Genomic DNA, 15,412 nt, shown 5'->3' on the forward strand with positions numbered 1-15,412 from the left:
TGAGGCATATATACAGTGCACTGCTGAGACATACACGGTGCAGTGCTGAGGCATATATACAGTGCAATGCTGAGGCATACATACATTGCACTGCTGAGGCAGATATACGGTGCACTGCTGAGGCATATATACGGTGCTCTGCTGAGGCATAGATACTGTGCACTGCTGAGGCATATATACAATGCACTGCTGAGGCATATATACAATGCACTGCTGAGGCATACATACAGTGCACTACTGAGACATATATACAGTGCCCGCTGAGGCATATAGACAGTGCACTGCTGAGACATATATATGGTGCAGTGCTGAGGCATGTATACAGTGCACTGCTCAGGCATATATACGGTGTACTGCTGTTGCATACATATGGTGCACTGCTGAGACTCATGTGCAGTGCACTGCTGAGGCCTATATACGGTGCACTGCTGAGATATGCATACAGTGCACTGCTGAGGTATATATACAGTGCACTGCTGAGGAATATATAGGGTGCTCTGCTGAGGCATATATACAGCGCACTGCTGAGTCACATATACGGTGCACTGCTGAGGCATATATACGGTGCATTGCTGAGGCATACATAGAGTGCACTGCTGAGGCATATATACGGTGCACTGCTGAGGCATTTATATAGTGCACTGCTGAGGCATATATACAGTGCACTGCTGAGGCATATATACAATGCACTGCTGAGGCATATATACAATGCACTGCTGAGGCATACATACAGTGCACTACTGAGGCATATGTACAGTGCACCGCTGAGGCACATATACGGTGCACTGCTGAGGCATATATACAGTGCACTGATAAGGCTTATACACGGTGCACTGCTTAGGCATATAAACGGTGCACTGCTGAGGCAGATATACGGTGCACTGCTGAGGCATATATACGGTGCTCTGCTGAGGCATAGATACTGTGCACTGCTGAGGCATATATACAGTGCACTGCTAAGGCATATATACAATGCACTGCTGAGGCATATATACAATGCACTGCTGAGGCATATATATGGTGCAGTGCTGAGGCATGTATACCGTGCACTGCTCAGGCATATATACGGTGTACTGCTGTTGCATACATATGGTGCACTGCTGAGACTTATGTGCAGTGCACTGCTGAGGCCTATATACGGTGCACTGCTGAGACATGCATACAGTGCACTGCTGAGGTATATATACAGTGCACTGCTGAGGCATATATAGGGCGCTCTGCTGAGGCATATCTACAGCACACTGCTGAGTCACATATACGGTGCACTGCTGAGGCATATATACGGTGCACTGCTGAGGCATATATACAGTGCACTGCTGAGTCACATATACAGTGCACTGCTGAGGCGTATATATAGTGCACTGCTTAGGCATACATACAGTGCACTGCTGAGGCATATATACAGTGCACTGCTGAGGCATATATATGGTGAACTGCTGTGGCATACATACAGTGCACTGCTGGGGCATATAGACAGTGCACTGCTGAGGCATACATACAGTGCACTTCTGAGGCATATATACAGTGAGTGCACTTCTGAGGGATATATACGGTGCACGGCTGAGGCATATATACAGTGCACTGCTGAGGCATATATACAGTGCACTGCTGAGGCATACATACATTGCACTGCTGAGGCAGATATACGGTGCACTGCTGAGGCATATATACGGTGCTCTGCTGAGGCATAGATACTGTGCACTGCTGAGGCACATATACAGTGCACTGCTAAGGCATATATACAATGCACTGCTGAGGCATATATACAATGCACTGCTGAGGTATATATATGGTGCAGTGCTGAGGCATGTATACAGTGCACTGCTCAGGCATATATACGGTGTACTGCTGTTGCATACATATGGTGCACTGCTGAGACTTATGTGCAGTGCACTGCTGAGGCCTATATACGGTGCACTGCTGAGACATGCATACAGTGCACTTCTGAGGTATATATACAGTGCACTGCTGAGGCATATATAGGGCGCTCTGCTGAGGCATATATACAGCACACTGCTGAGTCACATATACGGTGCACTGCTGAGGCATATATACGGTGCACTGCTGAGGCATATATACAGTGCACTGCTGAGTCACATATACAGTGCACTGCTGAGGCGTATATATAGTGCACTGCTTAGGCATATATACAGTGCACTGCTGAGGCATATATACTGTGCACTGCTGAGGCATACATACAATGCATTGCTGAGACATACATAGAGTGCACTGCTGAGGCATATATATGGTGCACTGCTGAGGCATTTATATAGTGCACTGCTGAGGCATATATACAGTGCACTGCTGAGGCATATATACAATGCACTGCTGAGGCATATATACAATGCACTGCTGAGGCATACATAGAATGCACTGCTGAGGCATATGTACAGTGCACCGCTGAGGCACATATACGGCGCACTTCTGAGGCATATATACAGTGCACTGATAAGGCATATAAACGGTGCACTTCTGAGGCATATATATATAGTGCACTGGTGAGGCATACAGACAGTGCACTGCTGAGACATATATATATGTATATATATATATATATATATATATATAGATAGATATATATATATATATATATATATATATATATATATACATATATATATATATATATGCTGCAGTGCACTGCGTAGGCATATACATGGTGTACTGCAGTTGCATACATATGGTGCACTGCTGAGGCTTATGTGCAGTGCACTGCTGAGGCATATATACAGTGCACTGCTGAGACATGCATACAGTGCACTGCTGAGGTATATATACAGTGCACTGCTGAGGCATATATAGGGTGCTCTGCTGAGGCCTATATACTGTGCACTGCAGAGGCATATATACAGTGCACTGCTGAGACATATATACAGTGCACTGCTGAGGCATATATACGGTGCACTGCTGAGGCATACATACAATGCACTGCTGAGGCATACATAGGGTGCACTGCTGAGGCATATATACAGTGCACTGCTGAGGCATTTATGCAGTGCACTGCTGAGGCATATATATAGTGCATTGCTGAGGCATATATAAAATGCACTACTGAGGCATACACACAATGCACTGCTGAGGCATACATACAGTGCACTACTGAGGCATATGTACAGTGCACTGCTGAGGCATATATACGGTGCACTGCTGAGGCACATATACGGTGCACTGCTGAGGCATATTTACATGGTGCACTGCTTAGGCATATAAACAGTGCACTTCTGAGGCATATATACAGTGCACTAGTGAGGCATATAGACAGTGCACTGCTGAGGCATACATACAGTGCACTTCTGAGGCATGAATACAGTGCACTGCTGAGGCATATATACAGTGCACTGCTGAGGAATATATACAGCGCAATTCTGAGGCATATATACAGTGCACTGCTGAGGCATATATACAGTGCCATGCTGAGGCATGTCCACAGTGCATTGCTGAGGCATACAAACAGTGCAATGCAGAGACATACATACAGTGCACCGCTGATGCATATATACAGTACACTGCTGAGGCATATATTCAGTGCTTTTCTGAGGCATATATACAGTGCACTGCTGAGGCATGTCCACAGTGCACTGCTGAGGCATATATACAGTGCACTGTTGAGGCATTTATGAAGTACACTGATGAGGTATTTATACAGTTCACTGCTGAGGCGTATATACAATGCACTGCTAAGGCATATATACGGTGTACTGCTGAGGCATATACACAGTGCAATGCTGAGGCATGTATACAGTGCACTGCTGATGTACATATCCAGTGCACTGGTGAGGCATTTATGCAGTGCACTGCTGAGGCATATATATGGTGCACTGCTGAGGCGTATATACAGTGCACTGCTGAGGCATATATACGGTGCACTGCTGAGATATATATACGGTGCAGTGCTGAGGCATGTATACAGTGAACTGCTGAGGCACATTTACAGTGTACTGCTGTTGCATACATACGGTGCACTGTAAGGCTTATATACAGTGCACTGCTGAGGTATATATACAGTGCACTGCTGAGGCATATATACAGTGCAGTGCTGAGGCATGTATACGGTGCACTGCTGAGGCATATAAACAGTGCACTGCTAAGGCATATATACGATGTACTGCTGTTGCATACACACAGTGCACTGCTGAGGCATAAACACGGTATAGGAATACATAGGGTGCACTGCTGAGGCATATATACAGTGCACTGCTGAGGCATATATACGGTGCACTGCTGAGGCATACATACAATGCATTGCTGAGACATACATAGAGTGCACTGCTGAGGCATATATATGGTGCACTGCTGAGGCATTTATATAGTGCACTGCTGAGGCATATATACAGTGCACTGCTGAGGCATATATACAATGCACTGCTGAGGCATATATACAATGCACTGCTGAGGCATACATAGAATGCACTGCTGAGGCATATGTACAGTGCACCGCTGAGGCACATATACGGCGCACTTCTGAGACATATATACAGTGCACTGATAAGGCATATAAACGGTGCACTTCTGAGGCATATATATAGTGCACTGGTGAGGCATACAGACAGTGCACCGCTGAGACACACACACATATATATATATATATATATATATATATATATATATATATATATATATATATATGTATATATATATATATATATGCTGCAGTGCTGAGGCATGTATACAGTGCACTGCTTAGGCATATATACGGTGTACTGCAGTTGTATACATATGGTGCACTGCTGAGGCTTATGTGCAGTGCACTGCTGAGGCATATATACAGTGCACTGCTGAGACATGCATACAGTGCACTGCTGAGGTATATATACAGTGCACTGCTGAGGCATATATAGGGTGCTCTGCTGAGGCCTATATACGGTGCACTGCAGAGGCATATATACAGTGCACTGCTGAGACATATATACAGAGCACTGCTGAGGCATATATACGGTGCACTGCTGAGGCATACATACAATGCACTGCTGAGGCATACATAGGGTGCACTGCTGAGGCATATATACAGTGCACTGCTGAGGCATTTATGCAGTGCACTGCTGAGGCATATATATAGTGCATTGCTGAGGCATATATAAAATGCACTACTGAGGCATACACACAATGCACTGCTGAGGCATACATACAGTGCACTACTGAGGCATATGTACAGTGCACTGCTGAGGCATATATACGGTGCACTGCTGAGGCATATATACGGTGCACTGCTGAGGCATATTCACATGGCGCACTGCTTAGGCATTTAAACAGTGCACTTCTGAGGCATATATACAGTGCACTAGTGAGGCATATAGACAGTGCACTGCTGAGGCATACATACAGTGCACTTCTGAGGCATGAATACAGTGCACTTCTGAGGCATGAATACAGTGCACTGCTGAGGCATATATACAGTGCACTGCTGAGGCATATATACAGTGCCCTGCTGAGGCATGTCCACAGTGCATTGCTGAGGCATACAAACAGTGCAATGCAGAGACATACATACAGTGCACCGCTGATGCATATATACAGTACACTGCTGAGGCATATATTCAGTGCTTTTCTGAGGCATATATACAGTGCGCTGCTGAGGCATGTCCACAGTGCACTGCTGAGGCATATATACAGTGCACTGTTGAGGCATTTATGAAGTGCACTGATGAGGTATTTATACAGTTCACTGCTGAGGCGTATATACAATGCACTGCTAAGGCATATATACGGAGTACTGCTGAGGCATATACACAGTGCAATGCTGAGGCATGTATACAGTGCACTGCTGATGTACATATCCAGTGCACTGCTTAGGCATTTATGCAGTGCAATGCTGAGGCATATATATGGTGCACTGCTGAGGCGTATATACAGTGCACTGCTGAGGCATATATACGGTGCACTGCTGAGATATATATATACGGTGCAGTGCTGAGGCATGTATACAGTGAACTGCTGAGGCACATTTACAGTGTACTGCTGTTGCATACATACGGTGCACTGTAAGGCTTATATACAGTGCACTGCTGAGGTATATATACAGTGCACTGCTGAGGCATATATACAGTGCAGTGCTGAGGCATATATACGGTGCACTGCTGAGGCATATAAACAGTGCACTGCTAAGGCATATATACGATGTACTGCTGTTGCATACACACAGTGCACTGCTGAGGCATAAACACGGTATAGTAATACATAGGGTGCACTGCTGAGGCATATATACAGTGCACTGCTGAGGCATATATACAGTGCACTGCTGAGGAATATATACGGCACACTGCTGAGGCATATATACCGTGCAGTGCTGAGGCATATATACAGTACACTGCTGAGGCATACATACGGTGCACTGTTGAGGCATATATACGGTGCACTGTTGAGGTATATATGCGGTTCAATGCTGAGGCATATATACGGTGCACTGCTGAGGCATATATACGGTGCACTGCTGAGACATACACACAGTGCACTGCTGAGGTATAGATACAGTGTACTGCTGAGGCATATATACAGTGCACTGCTGAGGCATATATACAGTGCACTGCTGATGCATGTACCCGGGAAGGGCTCTTTTCAACGAGAAAAGCCAATAGCCAAATAAAACTGCTGAACGTATGTTTCACAAATAGTTGGAAGGTATAGGTTGTTTGGCGCCTTCCACAACAAGAAGTGTTTGAAACTAGATACAATTAAAAAGTGCCTAGTGAGGGAAGTGAAGTAATTCACAAGCTCTTTCCGTCTTTCCACAGATTTGCTCTTGATCTTGACTTTTTTGTTTTTTAATGAGACTGGTAAATGTCTATTCTTGAAAGGTTTTGCTTCGCCCATTCCAACCAAAGCTGCATGCCTACGGTGGCTCTGCAGCTTTCATCGTGGCACAGACGTTGGTTCCATGCTCACTGTGCAACTGGAACCAAGATGCACCTGACTGAAGAGGCCAAAACCAGTTGTGTTGCTTGTTGAGAGCACAGGTTACTACAGGAGCAAGACCAAGGCCGAGGGTGGTCCCTGTCACGAGTGTCACAGTGCGCAAAAAAAGTAGCAATTGTTTGGAACCTGACTAATTACCATTGGCTGAGATTAATTCAGGCATCTTTTTGTTGTTAATTCATTTATTTACTGTTTCAGCTGTCAGCTTTACAATAATTAAAATGATCCTTTAAAAACAATTAAATACAGAAATCACACTTCATTAAAACACATACAGGGCAATCAACTGAGCGGCACAACAACATTCAGGCACTGTATTCCATTCCTTTCAGAAAGGAACAATTAATCTGTCGACCACCTAGGCACTATAAGTTGTACGTACCATTCAGGAAGAAACAAATAATGTGATAACTGTCTAGGTACTAAGGGCTAGATGTAGGTAAACTACATTTACCAAATCTAAAATACCGCATTTTACCGATTCCGTATATTTGAATCTGTAAATGCTATGTAGGTAATTACTCGGTAAGTATTACCGAATCGGTAGGATTCGGTATTTACCGTATCGGTAAATACCAATTCGGTAATTCCCATTCATTGCTATGGGCCTGTAGGCCGATAGGAATGAATGGGAATTACCGAATCGGTATTTACCGATTCGGTAAAAGGGGGGAAACATTCAAGGGTGGCAGGGTGTCACTTTGACACCCTGTTGCACCCCTGAATTGTGCATGGGTGCACATGTGCCACACATACATGCCCTCAGAATTGGTTTACAGTGAATATTCCGTTTCTGAAAAAAAAGTGCCAGCCCCTATATATTCCACCCTCCCCTCCCTCCCTTCCCCCCGCCAGCAAGCCAGCTAAAAAAAAAGCAATGGCAGTGAATTTGACAGTGGGAAAAAAACATTGCCAAAACCAATACAAACTTTTAAAGTAAGAAATCTGCGTGAGCCGAAAATGTTGAGACAATTCTTCACAAAGCGACGGTACAATCTCCTTTAGCAATCTGTCTGACGTCGCTGCGCACATTAAATGTGGAAGCGCTGCAGAGACACAGAGGGGCACGCGGCGGGCGGCAGGTGATCTCACAATGATATCGCAAGCAGCGCGCGCTCTTTGTGGAGCGGCGCAGGCGCCTTCCTGTCAGCAAAGGCTTTGTGTACGCGGGAAATCAATAAAGCGGCGGGAAGAACACTATAAACTCACCAGCAGTATGTCAGCCACAATGGCCCAGTTAAACGATAAAAGAAGCTCTCCCAGCGCAATAAAAATCTGCAGAGAGAAAAACAGCAGTTAATGATCTGACATTTTATAGAAGCCGAGAGTCAATGCTGGGTCTGAGACTGAAGAGGTCAGGGGCGGCCAGGATCTGCCACGACAAGAGGGCCTCTCTCTCTCCGACCAGAAAGGTAAATATAGAAGCACAAGCACTGGCAAAGCCAAAAGGTCTGGCTTATGAATGATGTATTTTGTACGTTTAGGCATTCACTATGTCACTGCGCATGTACTCCGTCACTCATTTTTGAATTCATGCATCCCTTCATCTATCTACTGACTAATTATTGCTTTCACCCTGCTACACAATAATACACACACACATGGAACACCATATGTAGGATAAATTAAAAGAATACAAGAAGAAAAAAAAGAAAACATGCTGACATTTAAATATGCCGGAATAGACATCGTTGATTTTCTGTTATATTGTTAATTCTCATGTAAAGAGCTCTGATACCTCCGGGTCTAGCCAGCGCTATATAAAACTCTTTAAATAAATAAAATAAAAATAAAGAGTAGAGCATAGGTATTATAAATAGACAATTGCTGATTTAAAGCTCTAGCATGACCGCCAAATTTATTACCAAAGTGTTGGCCATCTTGGAATCATGAAACAATGATACACTATGAACAACAGTGTTCCATAATGATCTACTGGTTTAGAGAAAATGACCACATGGGATGCCATGCGCGTACAGATTAAATGAGAGGAAACCAAGTAACCAGTTAGCACTAACTGTACAGCTGCAGTATCCTATTAAGACACATTGCAATAAAAGAGGAGAAGCAAAGAAATTGAAAATAAAGGACTGGCCTACCATAGATGTACACAACTGATTGACTTGCAGCCAAACTCTGTATCCAACTCCTCGCAGGCAGCCACCAGGAGCCAGCCAACCCCACGTGGCACATGGCCTTTGGTAGTGCGTGGAGTTGGCTACATGGGCTTGGCTTGCAGCCAGGTCCTGCATCCGACTCACCACAGGCAGCCAACCCCCGCTGCGCACAGCGGAGCGCAGCGGGGTTGGTAACAGGGATTGGTTGCCACAGGGCCCTGTAGCCAACCCTGTAGCAGGCTGCCATGCCCCTGCCTAAACAGCCATTCGCATGTGCTGTGTAGGGTGGGCCATCAGGCCCAGGGGAGCCCTTCTCCCTGGGCCCAAAACGTATATTCAATGGATGGGGACATGCAGCCCCCTCCCCGCAACTTAATTGGCCCAAGGGACCCCCTCTCACTGGGCCAAATTACAATAAAAGGCAAGCAGGCCTCATGGCACTCCTCCAGAGCCATAAAAGGCCTTGGGGACCCCACTTTCCCAGTCCATATTCTAAGAGGAGGGAGGGGCATCCAGCCCCCCTCCCTGAGTCTTAATAGGTCGCGGGGACCCCATCCCCTTTAGACAAATAAAATAATAAAGGAGAGGGGGCCATATGCCCCAACTCACTGCACCTTATCCCGTCCTGGGGGCCCCATCTCCCAGTGTGAAATTACATTAGGACCGAGCTTTATTAGGTTTCAGGAATACCATCACTAAGGCAGCATCTTATTATAAAGGGAAGTGCGACCACGCCTCCACCCCTCCCAGAACTTTTTGGGCCCCAGGCCCTGCATTAATTAGAGGTTGGTGCCCAACTGAGGGGCACCCACCAACCACCAACTTGGGGGCTGTGGGGGAGCCCCAGGCCCCTGTACCACCAGCCGACTCCTTGCATAATGTGGGAGCCGGCATCACTCCTACTTGGAGGGAGCAGCTATTTTCTACTTGCTCCCTCCGGGCGGGAGCAATATGTGTTCAAACATAACAGAAGTCTGCTTTCAGTTGGTGGGAGCATATTTAAATCTCACTTTGGTGGGGAGTCGACTTACATGTTTGCTCTCATTTGGCGGGAGATTTAAAAAAGTTTCCCGCCAGACAGAAGCTATTACGTTTCCCTACCCGCGCTCTTCGGGGCACAGTAAGTGAGCCAATCCCAGATGATGGGGTCCCTGGGCCCTATATGCTCAGGAAGTGGGACAGCACAGTCCCCTCTCCCTTTAAACTTTATTTTGGCCCCGGGGGATGGGGTCCCCAGGACTTACAGTGGCTCGGAGAGAGGGTGGGTGCGTAACCCTCTGCCGCTTCTTTTTAGCAATCGGCCATGGGGAATGGGAACCTGGGCTTGTTCCTGAGGGGCGCAGAGTGTTCCAGTCCTTTTTTTAAAGAAATAGGGCCCTGGGTGATGGGACAGCCCTGAGGCCTTAAAAGGCTCGGGTAGGGGGCTGCACCCCCTCACCTTAATTAATATACAAGGCCCTGGGGGATGGGGTTACTGTGGCCCAAAATGAGCTTGGGCTGGGCGCCCTACTCATGCTCCCCTCCCTGTATATTTAATTTTAAAAATTGCTTACGCCATTTTCTCTGTTTGTTGCGATCCTTCAGGATCCCCGAAGGATCACGGGTACAACCGCAGATTTTATTTTCTTATTTAGGCCTGGAGGGGGCGTCCCTCTGGCCCACACAATCCTCCCCCGCCCCACAGGATAAGGGGAGCAGGGTATCTCTACCCTGCCCCCATATATTTATTTTTGTTAAACATCAGGACTGAAGACTATTATCCCCGAGTCCCATAAAGACTGCCATCACATTCTTCTGATCTGATGGCAACCAATCATAGCGCTTGCTCCTGCAGGAGTCTGACTCCCATGGGAGTGAAATGGCCCAAAGGAAACAAGCTCTATGAGCCAATCTGAACACTAGGGAATTGATCGGTGTAGCGGGTCGAGCAAAAAGGGGGGTCAAAAAAAAAAAACCCTCATGCATTTTCCATAGACTTCTGTAGACAAGGCTACAGCAAAAACTGCTGAACCGAATTATACCTAATTTGACAGGAATCTAGATTTTGGTCCACATTTGTGCATTTTGTGATTTGGTGTATATGCGTTCAGTAGTTTTTGAGAAACTTAGGGTAAAAAATAATTGTATATTTAGGTAGTTGGGTCTACGTGATTCCGGAAAGACTCTAGCGGGAGCACCAATTTAAAAATAAAGCATTCTAATGGGAAGCAGCATTTACAAGGTGGCACGAACTATGCGCTGTGGTTACAATGCAGGCATAACAATGAATGCGTCTTTACCAGGCATATCATTACAACGACATGCCTTAGGAAAAGCAACACTGGATTTTACTGATGTTTATTACAAGATCCTGTAAACCATCTTCCTCTTGGCTGTAATACCATCTCTCCCCAAGGATTCTTACAGAGCAAATCTTCTCTATTTACAGGTTGTCACACATGGTAACCAACACCCAAATCACTGCCTACTAAGGTAATTTGTGAGATTCCATGTACCACATTATCTGTAGGTTTTAATACAGAGTAATAACTAGTCACACTTAAAAGCCTATTGACTTTAATATGCATTAATATAAGTCAGGCCTAAAGATTTTAACATAACGTTTCATAATAAACATGTCAGGCCTGTAGCTAGGATCATTGGTTTGCTACCATTACCAACGCAGTCAAGTCAAGTCAAGTCATAAAATTTGTATAGCGCACTACATACCCAGAGGGTTTCAAGGCGCTTAGGAAGGGGAGGAGGATTATTTGTCAAATATCCACGTTTTAAGCTGCTTTCTGAACGCTAGGTGGTTCTGGGTGAGGCGAAGGTAAGCGGGGAGTGAGTTCCATGTTTTAGCAGCCAGGTAAGAAAAGGATCTGCCTCCCATGGTGGTCTTGTTGATGCGAGGTACAGTGGCGAAGGCTTGGCTGGAAGAACGTAGTTGGCGGGAGGGGGTGTAGAAGGACAGTCGAGAGTTGAGGCAATCTGGTCCGATGTCGTAGAGTGATTTGTGTGCGTGGGTAAGCAGTCGGAAAGTGATCCTCTTATTGACGGGTAGCCAGTGGAGGTCTTTAAGGTGACCGGAGATGTGTTCGTTGCGTGGGATGTCTAATATGAGCCTGGCTGAGGCGTTTTGGATTCGTTGGAGTTTCTTCTGGAGTTTAGCGGTGGTACCTGCGTAGAGGGTGTTTCCGTAGTCCAGTCGGCTCGTGACCAGAGCGTGGGTGACTGTTTTCCTTGTTTCGGAGGGGATCCAGCGAAATGTTTTTCTGAGCATGCGAAGAATGTTGAAGCAGGAAGAGGATACGGCGTTGACTTGTCTGTTCATTGAGAGAGAAGAATCCAGGATGACGCCAAGGTTCCGTGCGTGGTCTGTCGGGATGGGTGCTTTTCCGAGGGCTTCCGGCCACCAGGAGTCGTCCCAAGCAGAGGGGGATGTGCCTAGGATGAGGACTTCTGTTTTATCTGAGTTCAGTTTCAGACGGCTTTGTTTCATCCATTCGGCGACTTCTTTCATTCCTTCGTGTAGGTTAGTTTTGGCGGTGCTGGGGTCCTTGGTGAGAGAAAGGATCAGTTGAGTGTCATCCGCGTAAGAGATGTCCTGTTGTATAGAGTATCAACTTTGCCACACGCCAAAAAATGAAATACAGGCAGTCTTTTTAGTGGAAGCATACACATTTGGCCCCATCACATTCTTGTCCTCAAGGGAACCAACATGTGAGTGGAGGCTAAGCCACTCTCTCATTAGTACTCTAAAAGCTCTTTTTTGTTGATCACAGAAGGTCAAGCAACAGTCGCGCGGTCAAGCCAGACCCAGAATCCAAGTAGATTAGTTTAGCTCTAGCAATCCCACTGCCTTCAAATACAAAACTACACTTTGAAACCTAAAGTTAATGATAGAAGTGGAGGGTACTGGAAATGCAATATATTCCTCATGGCTGCCCTCCTCCCATCTGTGCTCCTGCCTGAGAAAAACAAACACCATAAATTATCTAGTTATCAAAGACACTTTAACAGCATTAACATGTCATGTGCCTGCCTCTGAATGTTCAAGCTCAGTTAGCCATACTGCTAGTGGCTCAGCCAGCTGGATAAAGAAATATAACAATCTCCGACATGTGAAAGGAAAGCATTTTTTACTGTGGTAGCACAAAATTTCGGCCCAATCAAAACATGTACTTCTGACCACTCCACTTCTGATGAGATCCAAAGACCCTCTCTGAAGTACTCCTGGGAGCTCTTTTCAAGGTTAATCGTATTATGTTTGGACATGATGGGGCATTTTTCGCTAAGAAAATAGCATCAAATGCCCACTCTGCCCCATTGTTGAATTCCGCGGAATCTGATGGAATTGTAATGGAATTCTGAGTGATTCGCAGAATCAAACTCCGCTAATTTGGCCCCCCTGTAGTTCTAAGTCTAAATTGGGTATTTCTGTACCTCTGTAGCCCTAAGATATTTTTTGCATTTGGCATTAATATGGCTACATCACTGAATCTTAGATGGATACATCCCTCGACTTAAGATGGCTACCACTCTGACCGTAGGATGGGTACCATCCTTAACCCTAATGTTGCAACGTCTCCACTCCTGGAATGGAAACCTCTTGTAAGGTGGTAACTTTATCACTAATATTAATATCTCTTTGACCTCCACAATGGCAGCCTCTTTGTTCCTAATAAGTGTAGTACTCTGACCTCTATAACCATGTTCTGCCTGATGTACATTACTCTAATCCCTGAAATGACAAGATCTGTGCTCAACCACAATGATAACTACATAAATGCAGTAAATGAATGCCTGGCAGACCCTTGATTTGCTGTCTCTCTGATTCGAAGAGCTCTGCATTTAAGTTGCCACTTTGGTCCAAAAATGGTGACCTCACTGACTCGAACAAGGTCACCTCTCTGACACTATGACACCCACCTACCTCACTTCATGATGACTCCCTCTGTAGTGCTATGATTACACTTCTATGGGCACAGTCCTCACCATCTGTAGCTGGACACCACTCATGCAGTGTCTATGAAGTCTAAGAAGCAGCTGTTGCAAATTTACAATGAAACACTCAGTGTTCCAAAAGAGAGATTCATGCATATCACACAGTCCTGCGTAGCAGCAGGTGCGCTACATGTTCCTGGAATGTATCACCTATTCTTGGAGGTCCCTCGAGCTTGTTTTCCAGGTCACAGCTTTGGCTTATAATAGATCCTCCACTTCTAGTAGTAGCAGCCAGAGGACTGAATATAGTTTCTGCAAGCATCTGGATCTAAAAACATAAGTGGCGAAATTCCAAGTGAAATAGGTTATATGCCAAGAAAGTACGCGAAGAAGTGGACGCTGCCTCACCCACACACATCTGCCTTCCTCCTAAGCTGATATTCCCAGTGACAGAACCAACAAGGAAGACGAGTTCCTATAGGTATGGCATGGGACCTGACGCCTAATTTTAGAGCGATGGTTTTGCTACCATTTCCACCAGTATCACTTCTGTCCAGGACAGCCATATTAATTGAAACACCGAGGCACATTCGGGGATCGGAATGTGGATCCTGGAAATGCACACCCACTGTGAGGATACACTCCACTAACCATGGGTTGTGAATGGTACTTGCACCATGCCGTACAGGCAAAGTGGAACTGCCAGAATGGTATTTCTCCACCCCTCCAGGGACAGCTCCCGCCATGCAAGTTCATGAGTATAAATCCCAGTCCCATCTGTGAGTGAGAGGAGCCCGAATACATTGGCGACCCTATGCAGGTGTTCCTCTTCCACTGTTCCAGCAAATTGGGCAGCTGCTGGCAAAACCTTCTTTCATTGAGGATCTCAGCAGTGCTGGCCAAGACTGGCACAGTGCTGGGTAAGATAGAATTGCTCTGTGTGATGGCCAGCAGGTTCACTTCCTCCTTTCCCGCTAAGATGATGAGGCATATGGGCAGGGTTCATGTGTAAGGGATGCAAATACTTAAATCGGCCTCAACCAATGGGAATTACTCTGTATTGCTTTTATCATCTGAGACCGCCTCGCTTATGGTGCAGAACGGACATGACCTGGCAGCGAATGCTGGACGTCTGCCTATGGCAGGTCCCTATCTATAAAGGTAAAAACGAGCTAAAATAGTGGCTGGAATGCACCTAATGTAATTAACCATGATTCGGAATAAATGAAGAATTTCGGTCCATCAAACTGTGCTAAATGAATCACTCTAAGACCCTCAGTGAGGAAATACCACCTGGTTCAGTGTGCCAATACAACTCGGCTCCATTAAAGGTATTACCACGATTAAGGGTTAGTTTCCTCCCCCAGTAATGACTCTCTAATAATCTCTGTGGTTTGGACTCTACATTATTAAACAATACAGTCACAAAAACATTTAAATATCTATTTCGACTTCCACCC

At 45.7% G+C, this 15,412-nt stretch overlaps 1 protein-coding gene across 3 annotated transcripts in view; it reads right to left on the reverse strand.

The window, feature by feature from the left end:
* LOC147729731 (protein spinster homolog 3-like) overlaps window positions 1-15,412 on the reverse strand; it is a 485,480-nt gene that overhangs the window by 109,913 nt on the left and 360,155 nt on the right. For 2 of the 3 annotated variants that reach the window (XM_086954613.1, XM_086954614.1), the window contains exon 9: window positions 8,119-8,184. The exons of the other annotated variant lie outside the window; for it this stretch is intronic. In XM_086954613.1, the coding sequence (XP_086810739.1) occupies window positions 8,119-8,184 (66 nt within the window). The remainder of the gene's footprint in view (window positions 1-8,118; window positions 8,185-15,412) is intronic. 3 annotated transcript variants of the gene reach the window in all.

The sequence above is a fragment of the Lissotriton vulgaris genome, chromosome 2_1 (genome assembly GCF_964263255.1).
Source record: "Lissotriton vulgaris chromosome 2_1, aLisVul1.2, whole genome shotgun sequence".
Taxonomy (NCBI): domain Eukaryota; kingdom Metazoa; phylum Chordata; class Amphibia; order Caudata; family Salamandridae; genus Lissotriton; species Lissotriton vulgaris.